The sequence below is a fragment of the Petaurus breviceps genome, unplaced genomic scaffold (genome assembly GCF_028583685.1).
Source record: "Petaurus breviceps papuanus isolate PSGF00001 unplaced genomic scaffold, PetGlider_PUasm1.0 98, whole genome shotgun sequence".
Taxonomy (NCBI): Eukaryota; Metazoa; Chordata; class Mammalia; order Diprotodontia; family Petauridae; genus Petaurus; species Petaurus breviceps.
The window spans coordinates 50,511,820-50,530,495 of record NW_027187460.1 but is presented as its reverse complement, the minus strand read 5'-3'; the positions used below and the strand labels follow the sequence as shown (position 1 = coordinate 50,530,495).

Sequence of the window (18,676 nt, the reverse complement as noted above, 5' to 3'; positions counted from 1 at the left end):
CAATTCAAAACTTTTTAAAACAATGTTTAAAATCATTTTAGCATATAATTGGAGGAAAATAAAATATTACTTATAAAATCCAGGTACTTTAAGGTGATGAATTCAGAAAGAAAATAACAAAATATGTAATTAAATGGGTCACAGATCCTGTATGTCAGAGGTATAACCAGCATAGAGTGTTCAGGGCTTTGCTCAAGGGTGCTGACCTTAGAGGATATGGTATTTGAAAGGATCTGAGAGTAATTGTAATCTTTTAGCAAGTAGAATTAGCATTTAGTTAGCAAAAGATAGTTGGTTTAAAAAGAGGGAGTGAACAGAGGTTAGACTGAGATGAATTCCTCCTCCTCCCACATCCTTTTCCCTCATTCAGCAGCCTCTCTGCCAGCTGCCTTTTGCTGGCCTCTTAGGGTCTCTGTCCCCTCTTGCTCAGCTAAGGTTTTGTATCATGTCCCTTGCCAAGGATGAGTAAATTATGGCTCTACTGTGTATGGTAAGCAATTCATCATTTCTTAATTTTCTGCAATCAAATTTATGTTTATTCCACAGAACACAAAGGACACTCAGTTGTTCCACACAGCTCGTTGTTAGACCTTGCACATTGCAAACAAGAAACCGAATGGAGCATTGGTTTCCCTGGATCAGTTTGTGACTCCTCAGTCAGCTTTCATCGCTTAGCATTCAACAAGCCTTCCCCAGTCTCTCTATTGGAAAAGGATGTGATTCTTTCAGACTCTTTTGGCAAGTTTAATTTAATTGTCTGACTCCTCATAGATTTTATGCAAATGTGTTTGAGGGGGCTAGATTGACTTAAACTATTGTTATTATTATCAATAGTAGCTTAGATCATTATTTTATTATGTTATCATTATAGGTACTATTATTATCCTTACCTATAAAACAGAGATAGCAATAACACCTTTCTCATGGCAGAGTTGTTGTGAGGATAAAGTAAGATAAATCATTTAAAGCATATTGCAAACCTGAAAACATTATATAAATATTAGTTATGATTATTGCTACTAATGATTATGGTTTGGGTCATTATTAGGTTATTGTTATTACTAAATTATTAAATGAGATAAACATTAGCCATTATTAGTAGTAATAATAACAGTAATAGTAACACAAATAGCATTTTAAGATTTGTAAAGTATTTCACATATTTTATCTCATTTTATCCTCCCAACAATCATCTGTGAGATAGATGCTATTATTATCCCCATTTTACAGGTAAGAAACTAAAACTATAAATATGTCACAATAAAATATCCCTTTAGTTGCTTCTGGGCTTGTCATGGTCTTGGAATAATTCACTTTGATCTCTATGATGGCAGTTTCTTCCTAGTCCAGCCCAAATTAAAAACCTGCCCTGGGGCTGTGGATTTATGGATCCCATAATGCTATTTGATGTCTTCCAGCTTTGGGGAAGCAAGGGTGGAGCAGGGAAATTCCTGAATAGTCAGTGGCCTGAACCTTTGGGCAAACAAGCTGAGGTAAGATATATGTCATGAAACCAGAGGTGGGAAAGAGTATCTGGAACAGAAGCAGTGAAAAACCAAGAACTCTGAAATCTAGGGAGCTTAGTACTGAGTCTGGGCAGGGAGAAGCAAAGGGAGAAGGGAGTTTGACTTTGAGATAGATAACAGTAATGCAAGTTTAGAAAGGCCTTCTTTCAGTTAGGTGCACTCAAAAGTTCTTAGTGTATTTACTGGCCAGGTGTTTTTCAGCATGTATGTACCTGACTGGCTGTGCCCTCTAGCTTCCTCTGACTTAGTTTCAGCTGGATAACAATCACTTCTGCCACCTTTATCATTCTCATGGCAACGATGATCTAAGCAGTGATAGAATAAGCTATTGATTTCTTCATTTTTGTCATACAGTGGAAAGAATGTTGGATTTGGAGTGAGAAGAATTAGGTATAAATCCCTCCTCTGTCACTACCTGAAAATGACTAGATAGACCATTTAACTTCTATCAGCCTCAGTTTCCTCCACTATAAAATTAGAGGGTTGGACTGCATAACTACTCTCCGAGGCTAATGTTTCTCATCTTAGTTTTGAGGATTCTGTGCTTGCTACTTGTTTGGATTACCAGTAGATGGCACAATTGTGTCCTTTGTAAGAAAGCACTTTTCTCCTGATTCACAGGCCTAGAGAACACTCCAGAGTACAATTTCTTTCAGTAAACTTAATTATTGGGAAAATGTGATTTTGTTGGCATATGCAAAATTAACAATGATAAAAAAAAGCCAATTTAATGAAAATATATAAAAACAAATGAGTGATGTCGCCAGCAAAAAAAAAAAAAACTAAAGGATTCTGTTAAATAGACATAATTTTCAGGTATAAGGAGGTAACAGTCTGAGTGTTTAGATCCCTGGTTAAATATATCTGGAGTAGGAGGGACCACTGTCCTTATTTTCTAGCATAGTTGTCACCTTTTTATAATCAAATACTCAAATAGATCTATGAATTTATTGATCTGGGAGTCCCTCCACTGATACTGATTATAACCCATGCTTATCTGCCCATCCTGTGTGACTCTTACCACTTAACCACGTTCTCAAAAAAGGTCATTATAGGTCATCCATCCAAAATCCTAGAGGCCTTCTTTGACATTGAAAGGGTACAAGTGGAGCTCTCAGGCTTTCTAGTCACCATCTTTTTTTCTTAGCACATGACCACCCCATTTTCTCTTCCTGTCATTTAACTCCTTGATTTCCTCTGATAAAGAGTAGAAAGTTATATGAGCAAAATGAATTTTTCAGAACCCTAAGCTAATGTGAACAATTTGTTTAGTTTGGGGGGAGGGCAGCCAGGTAAAGGCTTGGAAGTCCAGGCCATATGTGTGTGATTTCTCCTTTATTTTGAAGAGAACCATGACATCAGGAAAATGATGCCATGACTTGCAAGTCAATTGGATTTAAGTGAGGGAGGGCTATGCAAAGTTACCAGCCTCACTTTCTCCTCCAGAGCCATTTGGGTCCAGTGGCCAGATATAGATCAAGACAACTGGAGATAGCTCAGTGGAAGACTTTGGCCTTTTTAAGTTATGGTCTTTCTGAGTTCTCACTTTGACTGAGGTAATGCCCATTCAGTGATTAGGACTATTTAAGAAGTGAGTCAAGGGATGGGCCCTTTAATTAAAAAAAAATAAATAAATCAAACTGGGAGAGGAAAACCCTCAAGGTTTCTGTCCAAAATAGAAACAATTACATTTACTCTGAGCCAGCAAGGCTCAAACAATAACCATTAAGTGGTACTTGGGGAGGGACCTATGGTCAGAAAATAAATCAGAGTCAGAGTAAACTGGGTTTAAGACATGGTCTTTAAGAAAGAAATCTAGTCAATAAACCCCAAGATATCTAGGTAGGTTTCAGCCTTCAAAATTTTTCTTCCTTTGGGCAGAGAGCACTCTCAGGTAAGGACATGATACCATATGTGGAGAAGATAAGAAGAAGAAAGAGAGAGGAGAGGGAATAAAGGGGAGGAGAGGAATATTTGAGTTTTCCAACTGGAACTGTCCAGTTGAGTCCCCGGTGGGGCAGCTTGGACTACTTACAGATAGGAATGGGAAGTAGTTAGCTTCAAGAAAAGAAGTCTCTGGAGGAACATGACTGTCAGAGAGTTGTTTCCAAGTAAAATCTGAATACAAGGAGAAGGATTTTTAAGTGGAAGGGTTAGTTAGTCTTCTTCTCTTTGGTCCCAGGGGCAAAATTAAGTACGATGGATAGAAATTGCAAAAAGGCAAATTAAGGCTTGAAATAGGAAAACTTCCTGACAGAATGTAAAGCCAAGCACTAGAAGCTTTCCAGAAAACTACTGCTATGAACAGCTTTCAAGATTCTGATTACATAATATATAGCAAACTCTCTATTTATTCAATAACAAATCAGAGCAAAACATTCACAGAAAATCAAGGTATACCATTCACAATGTTACAACTTATCACAGAAAATCAAAATACAGTATTGACCATGTCACAGCTCAACAACTTATCACTAAAATGGCCACATAGTTTTCACTAAAGTGATCACATAGTTTTAAACAAAGTACATTCATTTAGTCAATCACAAAGTCCTTAATTCAATCACAAAGCACAAAGGTCAAAGTTCTCCACCCCTAGGTCACAGTAAATCATAATCTTCTCAGTCAGTACACAGTATCCAAATAAAATCTTCTTTCAGTTTGACTCAAGTCTGGCTCTCAGCTTCCATGGTTCCTCTTCCATGGTCCCAGATTCAATTGTAACCTGGGTTCAAAGGCAGGCAGTGCCCAGTTCTTTGTCCAGCTCCTTGTCCAGTTCTTCATCTAGTTCCCATTCCATACTGAAGTTGACAGTGTCCAGTTCACCTCAAATCCTTCACAGTTCCTGTTTATGGGAAGACAAAGCTTGACAGAGCCACAATAATATCCATACACGTTGCTGGCACCATCATCAATTTACTATCTGCTTGTGACATCAACTCAGACCCACCAACAAGGTTTGAGAACTCAACACAAATCAACATAGTAATCAACACAGACCCACAAACAAGGGTCCAACAGGTCAGCACAAATCATAAGTAAAGTCCCAGGACCTCCAAAACAGTCCTCCAGGAATTCTGCAAACATACAACCAGAAAATCCTCTTTCAGGGCTTCCAATAAGGTCCCAGGGCTTCTGTACAAAGTATCACAAACAAACATCAACACAGACAGAGCAGACAAACAGAGTGTTAGGATACCACAAGTTTTCCCCTTTTTGATTCTGCCACCACAAGAGTCCTCTTCTCAGTTTGTCTCAATTCTCAGTCCAGTCTTCAGTCTAGCAGCAGCTGCCCTGCCTCAATGCTGCTTACCCCAGGAAATTCTGTCTGTCCAGCTTGTGTTCTTCCTTATATATATGTAAGTAGTATAAGTGTATGTGTGTGTGTGTGTGTGTGTGTATGTATATATATATATATATATATATATATATATATATATAGTATATATAAGGAGTATAGCTCCTCCCTGTTCCACCCCTTCCTGTTATATCAGCAAATTCCTCCCAAGGTGTTAACTACTTCTGTGTTAAATAGCTTAAACAAGGTGTTAACTTGAAACAAGGTGCTAAGTACCTGCTTATTTGCCAAAGCAAAGGGGTATGGAAGATCTTCAGATTCCATTGACATTACACAGAACTATCTAAAAATGGAATGATATACCTTGAAAGATACCCACCCACCCCCCCTCCACAACCATTAACCGACCCTTTCAAAGAATGACTGATGATTTCTGCCTAGATAGTTTATAGTGGGAATTCTTTTTTAGTTATGGACTGGTATAAATGGCCAACTGAAGTCCCTTCCAAATCTAAAATTCTGTGATTTTGCGAAATGACTTAAAATCTGAGTGCCTTCTGTATCACCTTATACCTTCTCTACTTTAAATGCACTCCCTGCCTCATGCTAGCATAACTCATTCTCTGCCCCTCCCCAATCTGGAATCTTATCTTGTATACATTTCCCTGTTACAACCTCTCTCAGCACCTGAGTATAAACCTTTTCTAAAAGCTTTGGTATTAAGTGGCTCCAGGATGCTTTGGTCCTTTCAGGACTCACAACTACTCTATTTCCAAGTTTACCGCTTCCCTAGGGAAAATGTCTGCATCCTGGCCTGCCTCCCATGACAGTCAAGTTCTTAATTGAGTGTTAGGTATCCACGATTTCAGCTTAGCAGACTCTGTTTTCTGCACAGCACCCCTTCAAACTCTTATTAACCCCAAACTTAATCCTCTCTTGGGTTCCTTCTGTTTCTGCCTTATATAGAACATGGCTGGCGTGTGACAGCAGGGCCTTGCTCCTCCTTTATTTCTCCCATCTCTGGGTAGGGTAGTTTAACTTGAAATACAGATGGGAAGATGAATCATTAACCTACGCTTTACGCCCAAACTGACAGATACTTAAAAAAAAATTCTTATTACCAAAATATAGACTTACAATTATATTTTGAACAGAAAATAAAAGGTTTTAGCATTTTATAATGGGAAACATTTAGAACTTTAAGCAAAAAAATTCTAGAATAGGGATTCTTTACCTGTGGCCTGTATACTTGAGTTTAAAAAATATTTTGATAACTAGTTCAATGTAATGGGTTTCCTTTGTAATTCTATTTATTTAATACATTTGAAGATATTATTCTGAGATGATCAATAGGCCTCACCAGACTGCCAAAAGAATTCATAACACGTGCAAAAAAGTTTAAGAATCCCTGTCGAATATATGTGATAAAATGCTTTTCTAAATTTTCTGAATGATGCTAAAAAGCTAGGCAGGAATTTCCCATTTCCACTTGGCATATGAAAGTAGCTGCCTTTCACAGGTACTGATAGATATTAATTGATTTTTTCCATGTTTTTATATAGGCACAAGCATTATTCCATTTCAAAAGAAAAGACTGACTCATATGTCTGGATGGATGGCATTGATCCCAAATGCAAATCATATTAACTGGTATTTTAAAGGTGTAGAACATATTACTAACATATCCTATGCTTCCACATTCTATGGATTTAAGGTAAGGAAAATACCATTTCTACAGCCATTAAGTTTTAAGTGTACTTTTCCTTCACAGGTGCCCTGAGAAGCACCTAATGCTAGTATTATTGTTCCCATTTGACAAGTGAGGAAGTTGAGACTCAGAGAATGAGCTGAATTGCTAAAGTTTACACATGGGGTCATGTAAGAGCTGGGATTTGAACTGGGGGCCTCTGACTCCAGGTACAGCCCTCCTTCCACTGGCTGTCTCTATAATCTTTTTTTTTTTTTTTAAGCAATCGAGGTTAAGTAACTTGCTCAAGGTTACACGGCCATTTATTTCTGGGTGTGGTGCTGAGTATCTGAGCCTGGATTTGATCCAGGTCACCCCGACACTGGAGCCTGTGCTCTTACTCGCTGAGCCACCTGGCTGCCCTTTCTATAATCTTTTATAATTGTTAGTTAACTGTTTTTTTAATATCCTTTATCTAAATATTGAAACCTTTGCAAAATCTTGGCCATATGCTATAATTAGTTACATGAGTTATCCCTGAAATCTAAGTTAAATACTTTAAGGGCGGAATTATTTTAGGTCACTGGAATATTCAAAGAACATGTCCTCCTTATAAGATTAAACTCAGAAACGTGTTAATTTGTTCATTATCATAGTATTTTTACTTTAAAAAAGATGCAAGAGTGAACAAATATATTATAAATATATAGCCAATCAAAGGGGAAAGCAAACCAAAACTTTGAAAGCCCTGAAAGTCATGTAGCAACTAATCAGTTATACAGTTGTAAAAATTCATTATGCTTTTTTAATATTCACACTAAAATATAAAGAAAATCACAATGTAGGGTTTTATTTTCACACAGGATGAAGACTATGTCATAATATCTCATAATTTCACTCAAAAGGCTGATATGTTCAATATTATTGATATAAGGAATGGATCCTCAAATCCACTTGACTCGAACACTAGTAGAAATGGAGACTGGCACCTGGAGAAGAACACTAGTACTTTATACTACCTAGGTGGGTATTTGTGCATGTACTACAGTGTTCTCCTCCAGTGTCTCATTGTGCCATAGAAATAAATACCGAGTTCCCAAAGGCTAGGTGAACCAAGCAGGATTTCTAACCATCCTACCAAACAGGAAACGTTTCAGCATGGAATTCTCTATGGATTGTATGTCTGCCCTCTGAAAACCAACCTGGCTAAGTTGGGCAAGGCTCATTATCAGGTGACTGCAATCACTTAACTTTTTATCAACACAGAAATAAATCAGTCTAATGAGGCAAGAGGGAGAGTATCATTTTACAAAGGTGAAGGATGTCTGCACATCAAGGAAATCACAGGTGCTTGAAGTATTGAAGTCTGCATTCATCAGGAAGGGGTTATAGTGTTAATTAATGCATTGTATATCTTACACTTCAACATATTTTACTTAAAGGCATAGGTTTGACTTCCTAAGATCAATTTAAATACTCCTACACCAAGTCCTAACTTTTTTTTCTTTCACAAAGAGGCCAGATATGTTCAAAAGAGGAACTAGACTTTATAATTTTTCACATTATTATATAACCTTTGTGCTTCATTATTTTGGGGAGATTGAAAATGTTCATAAAAAAAGTCTCTTTAGGCAAGTTTCTATCAGTTTTTGGCAACAATTTTTGACTGTGCTAAATAACCTATGTCAATATTCACCTGAAAGTGAATCCCTAGAAATACATTTTCATATTTTACATTCACTTTAGTTGTATTTTCCTTAAAATATCCATGATCATATTATAATATATCAACTTTAGGATATGTCAAGGTTGTAATCTAAAAATAATTTTCAAAAAATGCAACATTTTACTAAATTATAGGGTTTTTTTAGATATAAGTAGTCTTTGGTAATTGAATATATTAAAGCTATTTCTGTTCTTGCTTTCAGTGTCAGGAAGAAATTACCTACCTTCAAACCAAGCTATTTCAAAGACATTGGATCCTGATGTGAAAGATGTTGTTGTGAATTTCCAAGCTTACTGTTGCTTCTTTCAGGATTGTATTCCCATAGATTCTTCAACACAAGTTCTTCTTCCTAGAAAACGTCCAGAAATATATAAGTATGTCATTCTCTTTAATGGTCTTCCATTATCTTTCTTTAAATAACACTTTCCCTATTTTATGCTTCTCCTAGAAAACATCCAGAAATATACAAGTATGTTATTTCTCTTTAATAGTCTTCCATTATCTTTCTTTAAATAACACTTTCCCTATCTTATACCATTCATGATGCTTATCTTTCTTATATATCTTAGTAATCTCTTTATTCCTATTAGATTCATGCACATTTATATGATGTTGCAAAATTTTATCTTAAAAATTATCTTAGAGGCGGCTAGGTGGCACAGTTAATAGAGCACCAGCCCTGGAGTCAGGAGGACCTGAGTTCAAATTCGGCCTTAGACACTTAACACAAAAACTAGCCGTGTGACCTTGGGCAAGTCACAACCCCAACTGCCCTCCAAAAAGCAAAAAAAGAAAAAAATTATCTTAGTGTTGCTGTTTTTCCCCCTAACATAATGCTTATAATAATAACTACTACTGAGTTCTTAGTCACGATAACAACCTCTAAATTTCATATTGTTCCTGTAAGAAAATATGATCCTCTTTGATATGTTTTGCTTTACAGCGATCTATTTTATAATACAAGCAAGCAAACAAACATTGAGTAAGTGCCTATCATATCACATGCCAGGCACTGTGCTAGGGGTTAGGGATACAAAGGCAAAAGCAAAATAGAACCTGCCCTCAGAAGCTTACATCCTAATGGGGAAGATACTATGTGTGTTTGTATACATATGTGTTTGCATACATGTATGCATATGTGTGTATGTGTATGTATATCTATGAGGATGTGTGTATATGTATACACACAACATATATAAAGCAGATACATTATAACTTTGGAGGGGAAAGCTGAGCACACCAGAAAGAGCCCCATCCAGAAGGTTACATTTGATCTGAATCTTGAAGAAAGGTAGATAATTCCATGGAGTAGAAGAGAGAGTGTTTCCAGGCACGGGAGACAGTTAGTATAAAGACATGGAGATAGGAATTAGAGTATCTAGATCATAGAACATATGGAGTAATTTATAAGAAAACAATAAAGTAAGGTGATTGACCTCAAAGGGGCCACAATGACCACCTAGTCCAACCTCCCATTTTACAGATAAGGAGACTGAGGCCAAAGAAGTTTAAGTGATTTTTACAAAGTCACACAGGTAGGAAGAGGGATTTGAATTCAGGTTCTCAGAGTCCAAAACCATATTCTTTCTACTGTACCATCCTGCCTCCATTAAGATATGGTAAAATTGTGAAGACGTTTAAATGCCAAATAGAGTTTATATTTTATCCTAGAGGCTAATAGGCAGTCATTGGAGTTCACTGAGCACAGAGAAATGGTTTCTAGGAATTCATCATATAAAAAATAAGGAAATGTCTATATTTGTTGTACTTTGTATTTTGTCTGCCTTGCACTATTTCTATCTGTATTTATTTGACATAGATTTTAGAGGCAGCTAGGGGATAACAGTAGATTCAACACTAGACCTAGAGAAAGGAAGATTTGAATCTAATCCAGTTTCTTACACTCACTGCTTGTGTGACATTGACAAAAATCACTGTTTCCCTCAGTTTCCTTATCTGTGAAATGACGACTTGTAAAAGCACTTATCTCCCAGGGTTGCTATGAGGATAACATGAGATATTTCTAAAATGATTTAAAAACATTAAAGTGTTATATAAATACTAGATATTATTATTATTTGCTTATGCCTAGAATGAACTCTCTCTTCACTTCAGGCTCTTAGAATCCAGAGCTCTCTTCAAAGCTCAGTTCAAATGCCATGAGGCCTTTACTGATCTCCCCCAATGTTCATGCCTCCACAACAAAACTACCTTATATTTATTTCTCATATACTTAGATTGCATACACTTACATATATTACATATGTTGTCTTCCCTGACAAAATGCAAATTCTTCCAGGGCAAGAACTGTTTCATTTTTGTCTTTGTATCGCAGCATCTGTCAGAATTCTTGCTATATTAGACATTTAATGATTTTTAATTGATTTATTAATAACCTATGACAGTGGATAGAGTGCCAAGCTTGACATTGGGAAGATCTGTTTCAAGTCAATCCCTCCTGTATTTACTAGTTGCATGATCATAAGAAGTTAACAGTTTCTCTGAGTTACAAACTTCTCTCAAAGATCTTGAGTCATAGATGGATCAGGATAACAGGCCTTTGATGTATTAATGTGCTGCTATCACTGACCTATCACTATGCTTTTTGCTTCAAGTACAAATTCCCATTAACCTAAATAGCTCAGAAATATATATCCTTTCTGATTAAACCTTCCCACCCAGAGATATTCCCTCTCTTACTATTTATCTATCTCTTGACAGAATGTAGCAGGTCTGTCTCCCACAAAATGGCAACAAGCATTTTTTGCAGCATGAAAGACAGCAACAAATTACACCTTTTTAAATTTAGACAAAATCAATTCTTACCATGTGATATTTTCATTGTAAACATGATAGTAGATATGGTGAGGATGATGTAGTACAGGGGTTCCAAATCTTTTTCAGACCTGGTACCCCTTGGCTTTCAGTAATTTTCTGTTCCCCCCATTCAATATGAGAAGAAAGAAGGAAGGAAGGAAGGAAGGAAGGAAGGAAGGAAGGAAGGAAGGAAGGAAGGAAGGAAGGAAGGAAAGAAGGAAGGAAGGAAGGAAGGAAGGAAGGAAGGAAGGAAGGAAGGAAAGAAATATTTATTGAACCCTTACCATCTGCCAACTACTGCATTTTATGTGTGTGGTATGTGTAACATGCCAAGTACTGGGGATACATATACAAGCAAAAAAGAAAGATACCCCCTGTCTGTCCTCAAGGAGCTTACATTCTAAGAGGGGAAGATAACATACAAAAAAGTCCTTAAAAGCAGGTGTAGCGAGTGGGGAGGTGTAAGGGCATAATTTTGAAGTCCAAAAAGTCAGGAACAGGGCTGGGAGGGGAATAAAAGTAGACCAGCCTGGACCGCGTTACAATTTGGAGCCCACAGGAGGAACTTAATAATGGGGGGAAGGGGAAATGCACTTGCAAAGAGACATACTGAGGAAATCAAATATCACAGGTGATAGAGTAAGGCAGCACCAAGCACTGAGGGAAGGTCCAGGATGAGACCCCAGTAGAGGTATGATTTTGAAATCCAGAAAGTCAGGTACAGGCCTGGGAGGGAATAAAGGCAGGCCAGCTTGGGCTACCTCACAAAATGGAGGCTCCAGGAGGAGAGGAAATAAATTTAAAAGTTTACCATTTAGATGCACATGAGAAATAAAACAAAATAAACATTTTTTTCATATAGAAAACTTTATTCCATATTTAGCATCTTTAGCATCATAAAGTCATTAAATATTTATCTATGTACTCAATTTGCATTTTCCCCCACTAAAACACTACTTTGGGAATATTACAATAGGATAATATATTTAGCAATTTTTTCCCATTAACCCTGAACACAAATCCCATTATCCCTAATGAGAGAAGTCAGTTGTATAATATGGGGGGAAAAGTATACTTTATCTCTTTCACTGGACATGTCTGATCTTCCTTATGATACTGTAAATTCAAATGTAAACAAATGAGCAATTCCTTAGCTCAAATGGGCACTCTGTTATCCCAAGCATCTTGTATGGGTGCCCTATAACTTAGGGACATTTATTCTACAAATATTCTTGGCAGTGTTGATGGTGACGGTGACAGTGGGAATGAACTTAATTTTTTTTCCTCTTCCAGCTTATGGTCTAATGATTCTTTTTGGCAATCATCACCAGAAAATAATTATAGTATCCCTCAAGAAGGAGCAAATGTGGTGATTCCTGAAGGTAAACACATAAACTGAATATCCTTATGCTTATGCTACATTCAGAAGACTTGGGGCAGAGGTGGCTATGATTGACAGGTCATGGTTCAAGGCCAGAAGACTCAAAGGATATGAGGAAATAAGCCTCCTCTTGTTAAAAGTTGAAGTTTTGACGGATACAATACTAATGAGACCCAAAAACACTAATCATAGTTGATAAGAAATAGGATTAAGGGGCACTGGCTGGGACCAGAAAGCAAATAAAGGAAAATATCTGTCTAGGTCTGCCACATTCATGCCTTGTCTCTTCTTCATTGGTAATTTTCCTTGTTTCTTGTCTTTTCAAGGAGAATGGCGGGTACTTCCTCTTGTCCCTCTGATTTTGTCACCAGGTAGTAAATGGATGAGAATAACCCAGGAAATGGTGTTGGCCATTTATGGCTAGTCTAGGAATATTTGTAAATTTATTCTTTTTTATTTTGTTCAGTATTTGTTTTACCCTCTTTCCCTTAAGTGCTAGTGAAATAATTTTGAAAAATCCAGTGTGCTTTGGAAACACAAGGTGGGAGGAAAGAGGCAGCCATGGTGATACTAGGTAGGGACTTCTGGAAGTAGTAGAGAGATAAAAAAAGAGATTTACTACCTACCACCTTTTGCATGCTGGCTCATAGAAGGTAACATAAAATTTAGAGAACACAAAACACCAGGGAAGCAGCTGATTGTACAGCAGATAGAGCCCTAGACTCAGTCAGGAAGACCCAATTTCAAATGTGGCCTTGGATACTTAGTAACTCTGTGACCCTAGGGAAGTCTCTATCTGCCTCGGTTTCCTCAGCTGTAAAAGAGGGATAATAATAATGCTTACCTCCTATGGTTGATTTAAGGATCAAATGAGGTAATATTTGTTAAAATCATTAAGCACAGAGCCTGATACATAGTAGGCTCTCTATAAATGATGCTTTCCTTCCCCCTTTCATGGCTATGAGAACCAGTTCCTTCCTTCCTGAGGGTTTTGTTGTCATAAATCTCAACCTGTTAGAGCTAGTATGGAAATGAACCTTAGTACTGAGAATGGTTTCAATTTAATTTAACAAATGTTTATTAAGTACCCAAATTATGTACAAGTCACTATATTACACACTAAGGATAAAATTCCTGCCTTCAAAAAATTCATTTTCTATTGGGAAGAATAAACATGTACACATAATAAATACACAGTTAGTTAAGGGAATAGGAAAAAAAAAATTAAATTGGGGAAATCAGGGAAGGACTTCACTTAGGAGGTAGTACCTGAACTATTCTTAAAAGGAAGCTAAAGATTTTAAGAAGTGGAAAGTAAGGATGGAAAACTTTTCAGACATGAGAGAGCTGTGAACTAAATCTTGAAAGGTAAGTTGGAACAGTATTACAAAGAACTTTAATTGCTGAGCTGAGGTTGATTTTGTATTTTATACTAGAAGCAATAGGAAGCCATAAGAGGTTTTTTTTGGCAAGTTAGTACCATAAGAAAATGATGTGTATAGCTATGTGAAAAGAAGAAAGCCTGGAAGCAGTGTTATAAAAATAAAGCTATTGCAATAACTAGTCTGGATGATAAGTGATGAGAGTATAAGTTAGAAAATAGCGACTACTGCAAATGGCAAGAAATGCATGTGAGAGAAGCTGTACAGGTAGAATTGAAGAGACCTGGGAATTGATTGGATATGGGAAGTGAGAAGAGTAAAGATCACTCTGAAGCTGTCAAGTTGGGTGACTCAAAATATCATAGTACCAGGGGCGGCCAGGTAGCACAGTGAGTAAGAGCACCAGCTCCAGTGTTGGGATGACCTGGAGATCGAATCCTGGGCTCTGACACTTAGCACCCACCCAGAAACACCTGGCCACGTAACCTTGTGCAAGTTACTTAACCCCTATTGCTTAGGGGTGGCCAGGTGGCTCAGCGAGTAAGAGCACCGGCTCCAGTGTCGGGATGACCTGGATCAAATCCAGGCTCATATACTCAGCACCACACCCAGAAATAACTGGCCATGTAACCTTGAGCAAGTTACTTGACCCCGATTGCTTTAAAAAAATATATATATATATCATAGTATGGTCAATGGAAACAGGAAGTTTGGAAGAAGATAATGGCTGTATTTGGGACTCAGGGAAAGTGAATGGCCTGCCTCTGGAATTTGACTGCGAATAAATTTGGAAGCCAAGGCTAATCAATAGGGTTTATATCATGAATATATATATATATATATATATATATATATATATTTATGTGGAACATAGTCTATAAATTATGATGTTACTTGCATACTGTAATGAAAGTGTTCTTTTCTAGGCACATGGATAGTCATGGATGTAGATATTCCATCCCTGGAAAAACTTATTATTTTGGGAGTCCTAGAACTAGAAGATAGTAAAAATAACATAAGCACTGGAAAACGCATTTACAGAAAAGTTGTGTTGAATGCTACCTACATATCAGTGCAGGTAAGAATGAGGAGGGCATTTCAGAAATATGATTCTTATGAAGTGGCAGGTTGTGTTATATGCTATATCAATATAATCATAAGACATTCGGTTCAACAAATACTTAACAAGTTCCTACATGTATACATACAAGGTACCATGTTAGGTAATAGTTTTACAAAATAAGGCAAAGAATATTCACTACTCTCAAAGAAGCTTAAATGATACCTGATAAATACCCAATTAATTAATAGATAATTATTAAGGGCCAACTATGTGCCAATTAAGTGCTGAGGTACAGATACAAAGATATAAAGAATAAAACAATCCATATTTTCAATGAGTTTGCATTCTAATGGAACAGACAAGTATGTATAAAAATATATATAGCATTTATATAAAATGAGCACACACAAATATGTGTATATACATACATATAGTTATATATAGTATGTTTGTATATGTATACATATAAACATATGCTATCTATTATATATACATACATATGTGCATGTGTATTGATATGTATGTGTGTGTACAAAGTAGATTGGAAAAGACACTGGAAGAGGGATTAGGAAAGTCTTGATGATACATGAACTACAAATTATAGGAGGGAGGCTCTATAAGGTGGAAATAAGGAGGAAATATGTTCCAGGCATGAAGGACAATCAACACAAAGACACAGGAATGAGAAATGGAATTCTGCAAGTAGAAAACAAAGAAAGACCAGCTTGAGTGACTCAGAGTGAGAGGAGAAGGGCAGTGCTAAGTGAGGCTAGGGAGATAGCAATAAAGAAGCAAATACACTTTTATGGTTCAAAAGCCCACACTGGTTTTAGGTTAGTGTTTGAGGAGAGCTTCCTACTGTTCTGCTTCACCATTACTCTGATTCCTTAGGCTGGGCTTTTCTTCGGTAGTGGCTGTCATGTTACTATGTGAACTGTGATTGCCCCATTATCTGAACCTTTTTGGTCTGAATTCAAGTTTTATGTAGATTAGTCATATGAATGGTTAGGTAAGGTCAGACTAAACCCTGAAACAGGCTTGGTGAGATTCTGAATGTTTAAAGGAGTTGAGGACAGCCTTTAAGTGTCATTCCTTAAAGCCACAAAACCATAAACATATAGATTGAATGATAGAAATGAGATTAAAGGTGAAAGTCTTTTTAAAAAGCTTCAGTAGTTTGTACCAAATCATCCCCATTTAATCTTGTACATCTTGTTCTTGAACTTGTAGCATTTTTATTGTTCTGTCAACCAATCACAAGTTATTTCCCATTAAAAGAAATTCAACATATAGAGCTTTGCACAATAAAATTATTTCTTAACCCCTTCCATGATAGAGCCTAGAATTGAGAAAATATTATTGGATAAAATTGTTAATGCTATAAGAAAAGTATGCAAATTGGGATTTACAGGAAAAAAGGATCATTTGGATGAAGGGGGCCACCTTCAGGTATGAGAGGGACTAGATGATCTGTGAGATCTCTTCCACCTCTAAAATGCTATTACTCTATATGAGTGATGAGTCTCTTGAGGATACAGCGTTCACTTAAAACACAGTGTGCAAGGATGATACCCAACTCTACAAACTTTACAAATAATCTTTTGTGTTGTGTTTACCCACTATAGCTAATACAGTAGTCTTTTCACAGTGGGCATAATAAATACTGTTGCCTGGATGAAGGACAGAATCCTTGATTGACCCCTACTTCATTTTGTCCAGGGAGAAAGAGACAGACAGACACAGAGACAGAGAGACAGAGAAACCAGAGGAGTCATATTCTATATGAGGGACTCTCTAAGATTCAAAGAAGTAGTCTACCAACTTTAGCACTGCCTCTGGAGTCAGAGGGTCTGGGTTCAAATCCTGCCTCTGCAACTACTTGTGTGTTTTTGTGCAAGTTGTTTAATTTCTCTGGGTCTCAGTTTCCTCACATCCAGAATGAGGGGGTTGGATGTGGTGGCCATTGAGATCCCTTCCAACTCTCCATCCTATGTACCTCATAGCAGTCTCTTCGTTTCACTTGCCACATAAGCCAGTCTGATCAGATTTTCATTTAGTTAGTAAAGTAAATTTACTGAGTCCACCAGATGTCTCTGGGATGAATACCAACCATATAAAATAATTCACTAATTTTTAGTTTAGATAGAAATACTTATTATTCCTTAATCTGTTGTTGGGTTGTTGCTTTTTTAAAATAAGGATTTTTTTTTCTAGTGTAGGGGAAAGCAGCCTCCAAGGCCTACCTCTGACACATGCTGGCTGTATGACCGTACTACACAAGCCACTCAACTTCTCAGTGTACTCTGGAAATTTTCTAAGACTATAAATTGCAAAACATAATGGTCTGCATTGGTCGGGATAGTGTCCTCACTGAGAATTTCCCATATTAATAAAATATTACACTTCTTCCTTCCCAAAAAAATTCCTGTGAACTGTTAAGTTCTAATAATTTTCTGATTCGTGACAGGGTGGTCGATTAATTGGGGGCTGGGAAGATAATCCCTTTAAAGGAGAATTACAGATTATATTGAGAGGAAGTCATTCTACTGCAGAGTGGCCTCTTCCAAACGGACCAAACCAAGGGTCAAAAGTCTTAGGTATGTATCTCCAAATACTAAAAGAATTTAGGTTGTGATACAGTGTTTAAAAATGCATGCAAAGGGGGTGGTGAGTAGGGTAAAAATGGGGAGAAAATTTGTAACTCAAAATCTTGCGGAAATGAATGATGTAAACTAGAAGTTAATAAAGCATTTGATTTAAGAAAAAAGAAAAGCAATAATGAAAAAGGTCTTGAGTGAAATGGGTGTAAGTATTCTCATAAAATAGGAGCAATAGTCACCAGAATTGAGCTAGGTCCTGACACCCTATAGGCCTGAGTTTCATTTTCCTGTAAATGGCTGATTTCAGGGAAATCAAGGGGTAACCCCTCCCTTCTCCCTCCTAGAATACTCTTTTAACCACCTGCCTTTACTCTAAGGAAAATAGCTGAAATATGTGTTTGCATTGTGTACTTAGAATGTGAGGCCATACATCCCACCAATGGGAATGGAGGTCCAGATATAGGGAAGGGCTTTTGTGGGTTTTCTTAGAATTATTTGTATAGGGGTATATAACTGTCTGCTTGATCTCTGTGCAGTGCCTCCCTATATCAGCCTGCTCTGGGGTAGGTGATGCCCAACTCTTGAGAGACTTGACTAGGGAAGTAAAGAGCTTCTGTTTTTGCCTTGAGAAAAAAAAAAATGCGTGCAAAGGATCTAGGGCAACTCCAAAGGACTCATGATGGAAAATGCTGTCCACATATAGAAAAAAGAACTATGGAGCCTGAATATTTTTTCTAGTGTAGGGTGTAGCAGCAAATTATTTGCTCTCTTTTTTTTGTTTGTTTGTTTCTTCTTTCTCATAGTTTCTCTGTTTGGTTCTAATGCTTCTTTGTAACATGACTAATGTGAAAATAAGTTTAATATGAATATATGTGCAGAACCAATATCAAATTACACACCTTCTTGGTGTGGGGAGAGGGGCAAGATAGGGAGAAAATTTGGAACTCAAAATCTTATGGAAGTGAATGTTGAAAACTAAAAATTATTTTTGAAGTATGAAAAATAGAAAGACATTTTATTTTGAAGATTCCTGGTTCTGTAGTATTGCAAATGTTATGTGAACACTTGTTTCTATTGATTGGGTAAACTAGAAGAGTTACCAGGACATAATTATTAGGCTTATGGTATATGGCTTTACAGAATCACAGAATTTTAGAGTTGTAAGGGAGCTCAACAGTCACCTAGTACAATCAAGG

The 18,676-nt window shown here is 36.9% G+C and overlaps 1 protein-coding gene across 1 annotated transcript in view; it reads left to right on the top strand.

The window, feature by feature from the left end:
• The window catches only part of PKHD1L1 (PKHD1 like 1), a 222,093-nt gene that overhangs the window by 143,740 nt on the left and 59,677 nt on the right, over positions 1-18,676 (top strand). The window contains exons 50-56 of the mRNA XM_069081363.1: positions 547-738; positions 6,387-6,538; positions 7,375-7,534; positions 8,440-8,611; positions 12,348-12,436; positions 14,744-14,895; positions 17,348-17,477. Of these exons, the coding sequence (XP_068937464.1) occupies positions 547-738; positions 6,387-6,538; positions 7,375-7,534; positions 8,440-8,611; positions 12,348-12,436; positions 14,744-14,895; positions 17,348-17,477 (1,047 nt within the window). The remainder of the gene's footprint in view (positions 1-546; positions 739-6,386; positions 6,539-7,374; positions 7,535-8,439; positions 8,612-12,347; positions 12,437-14,743; positions 14,896-17,347; positions 17,478-18,676) is intronic.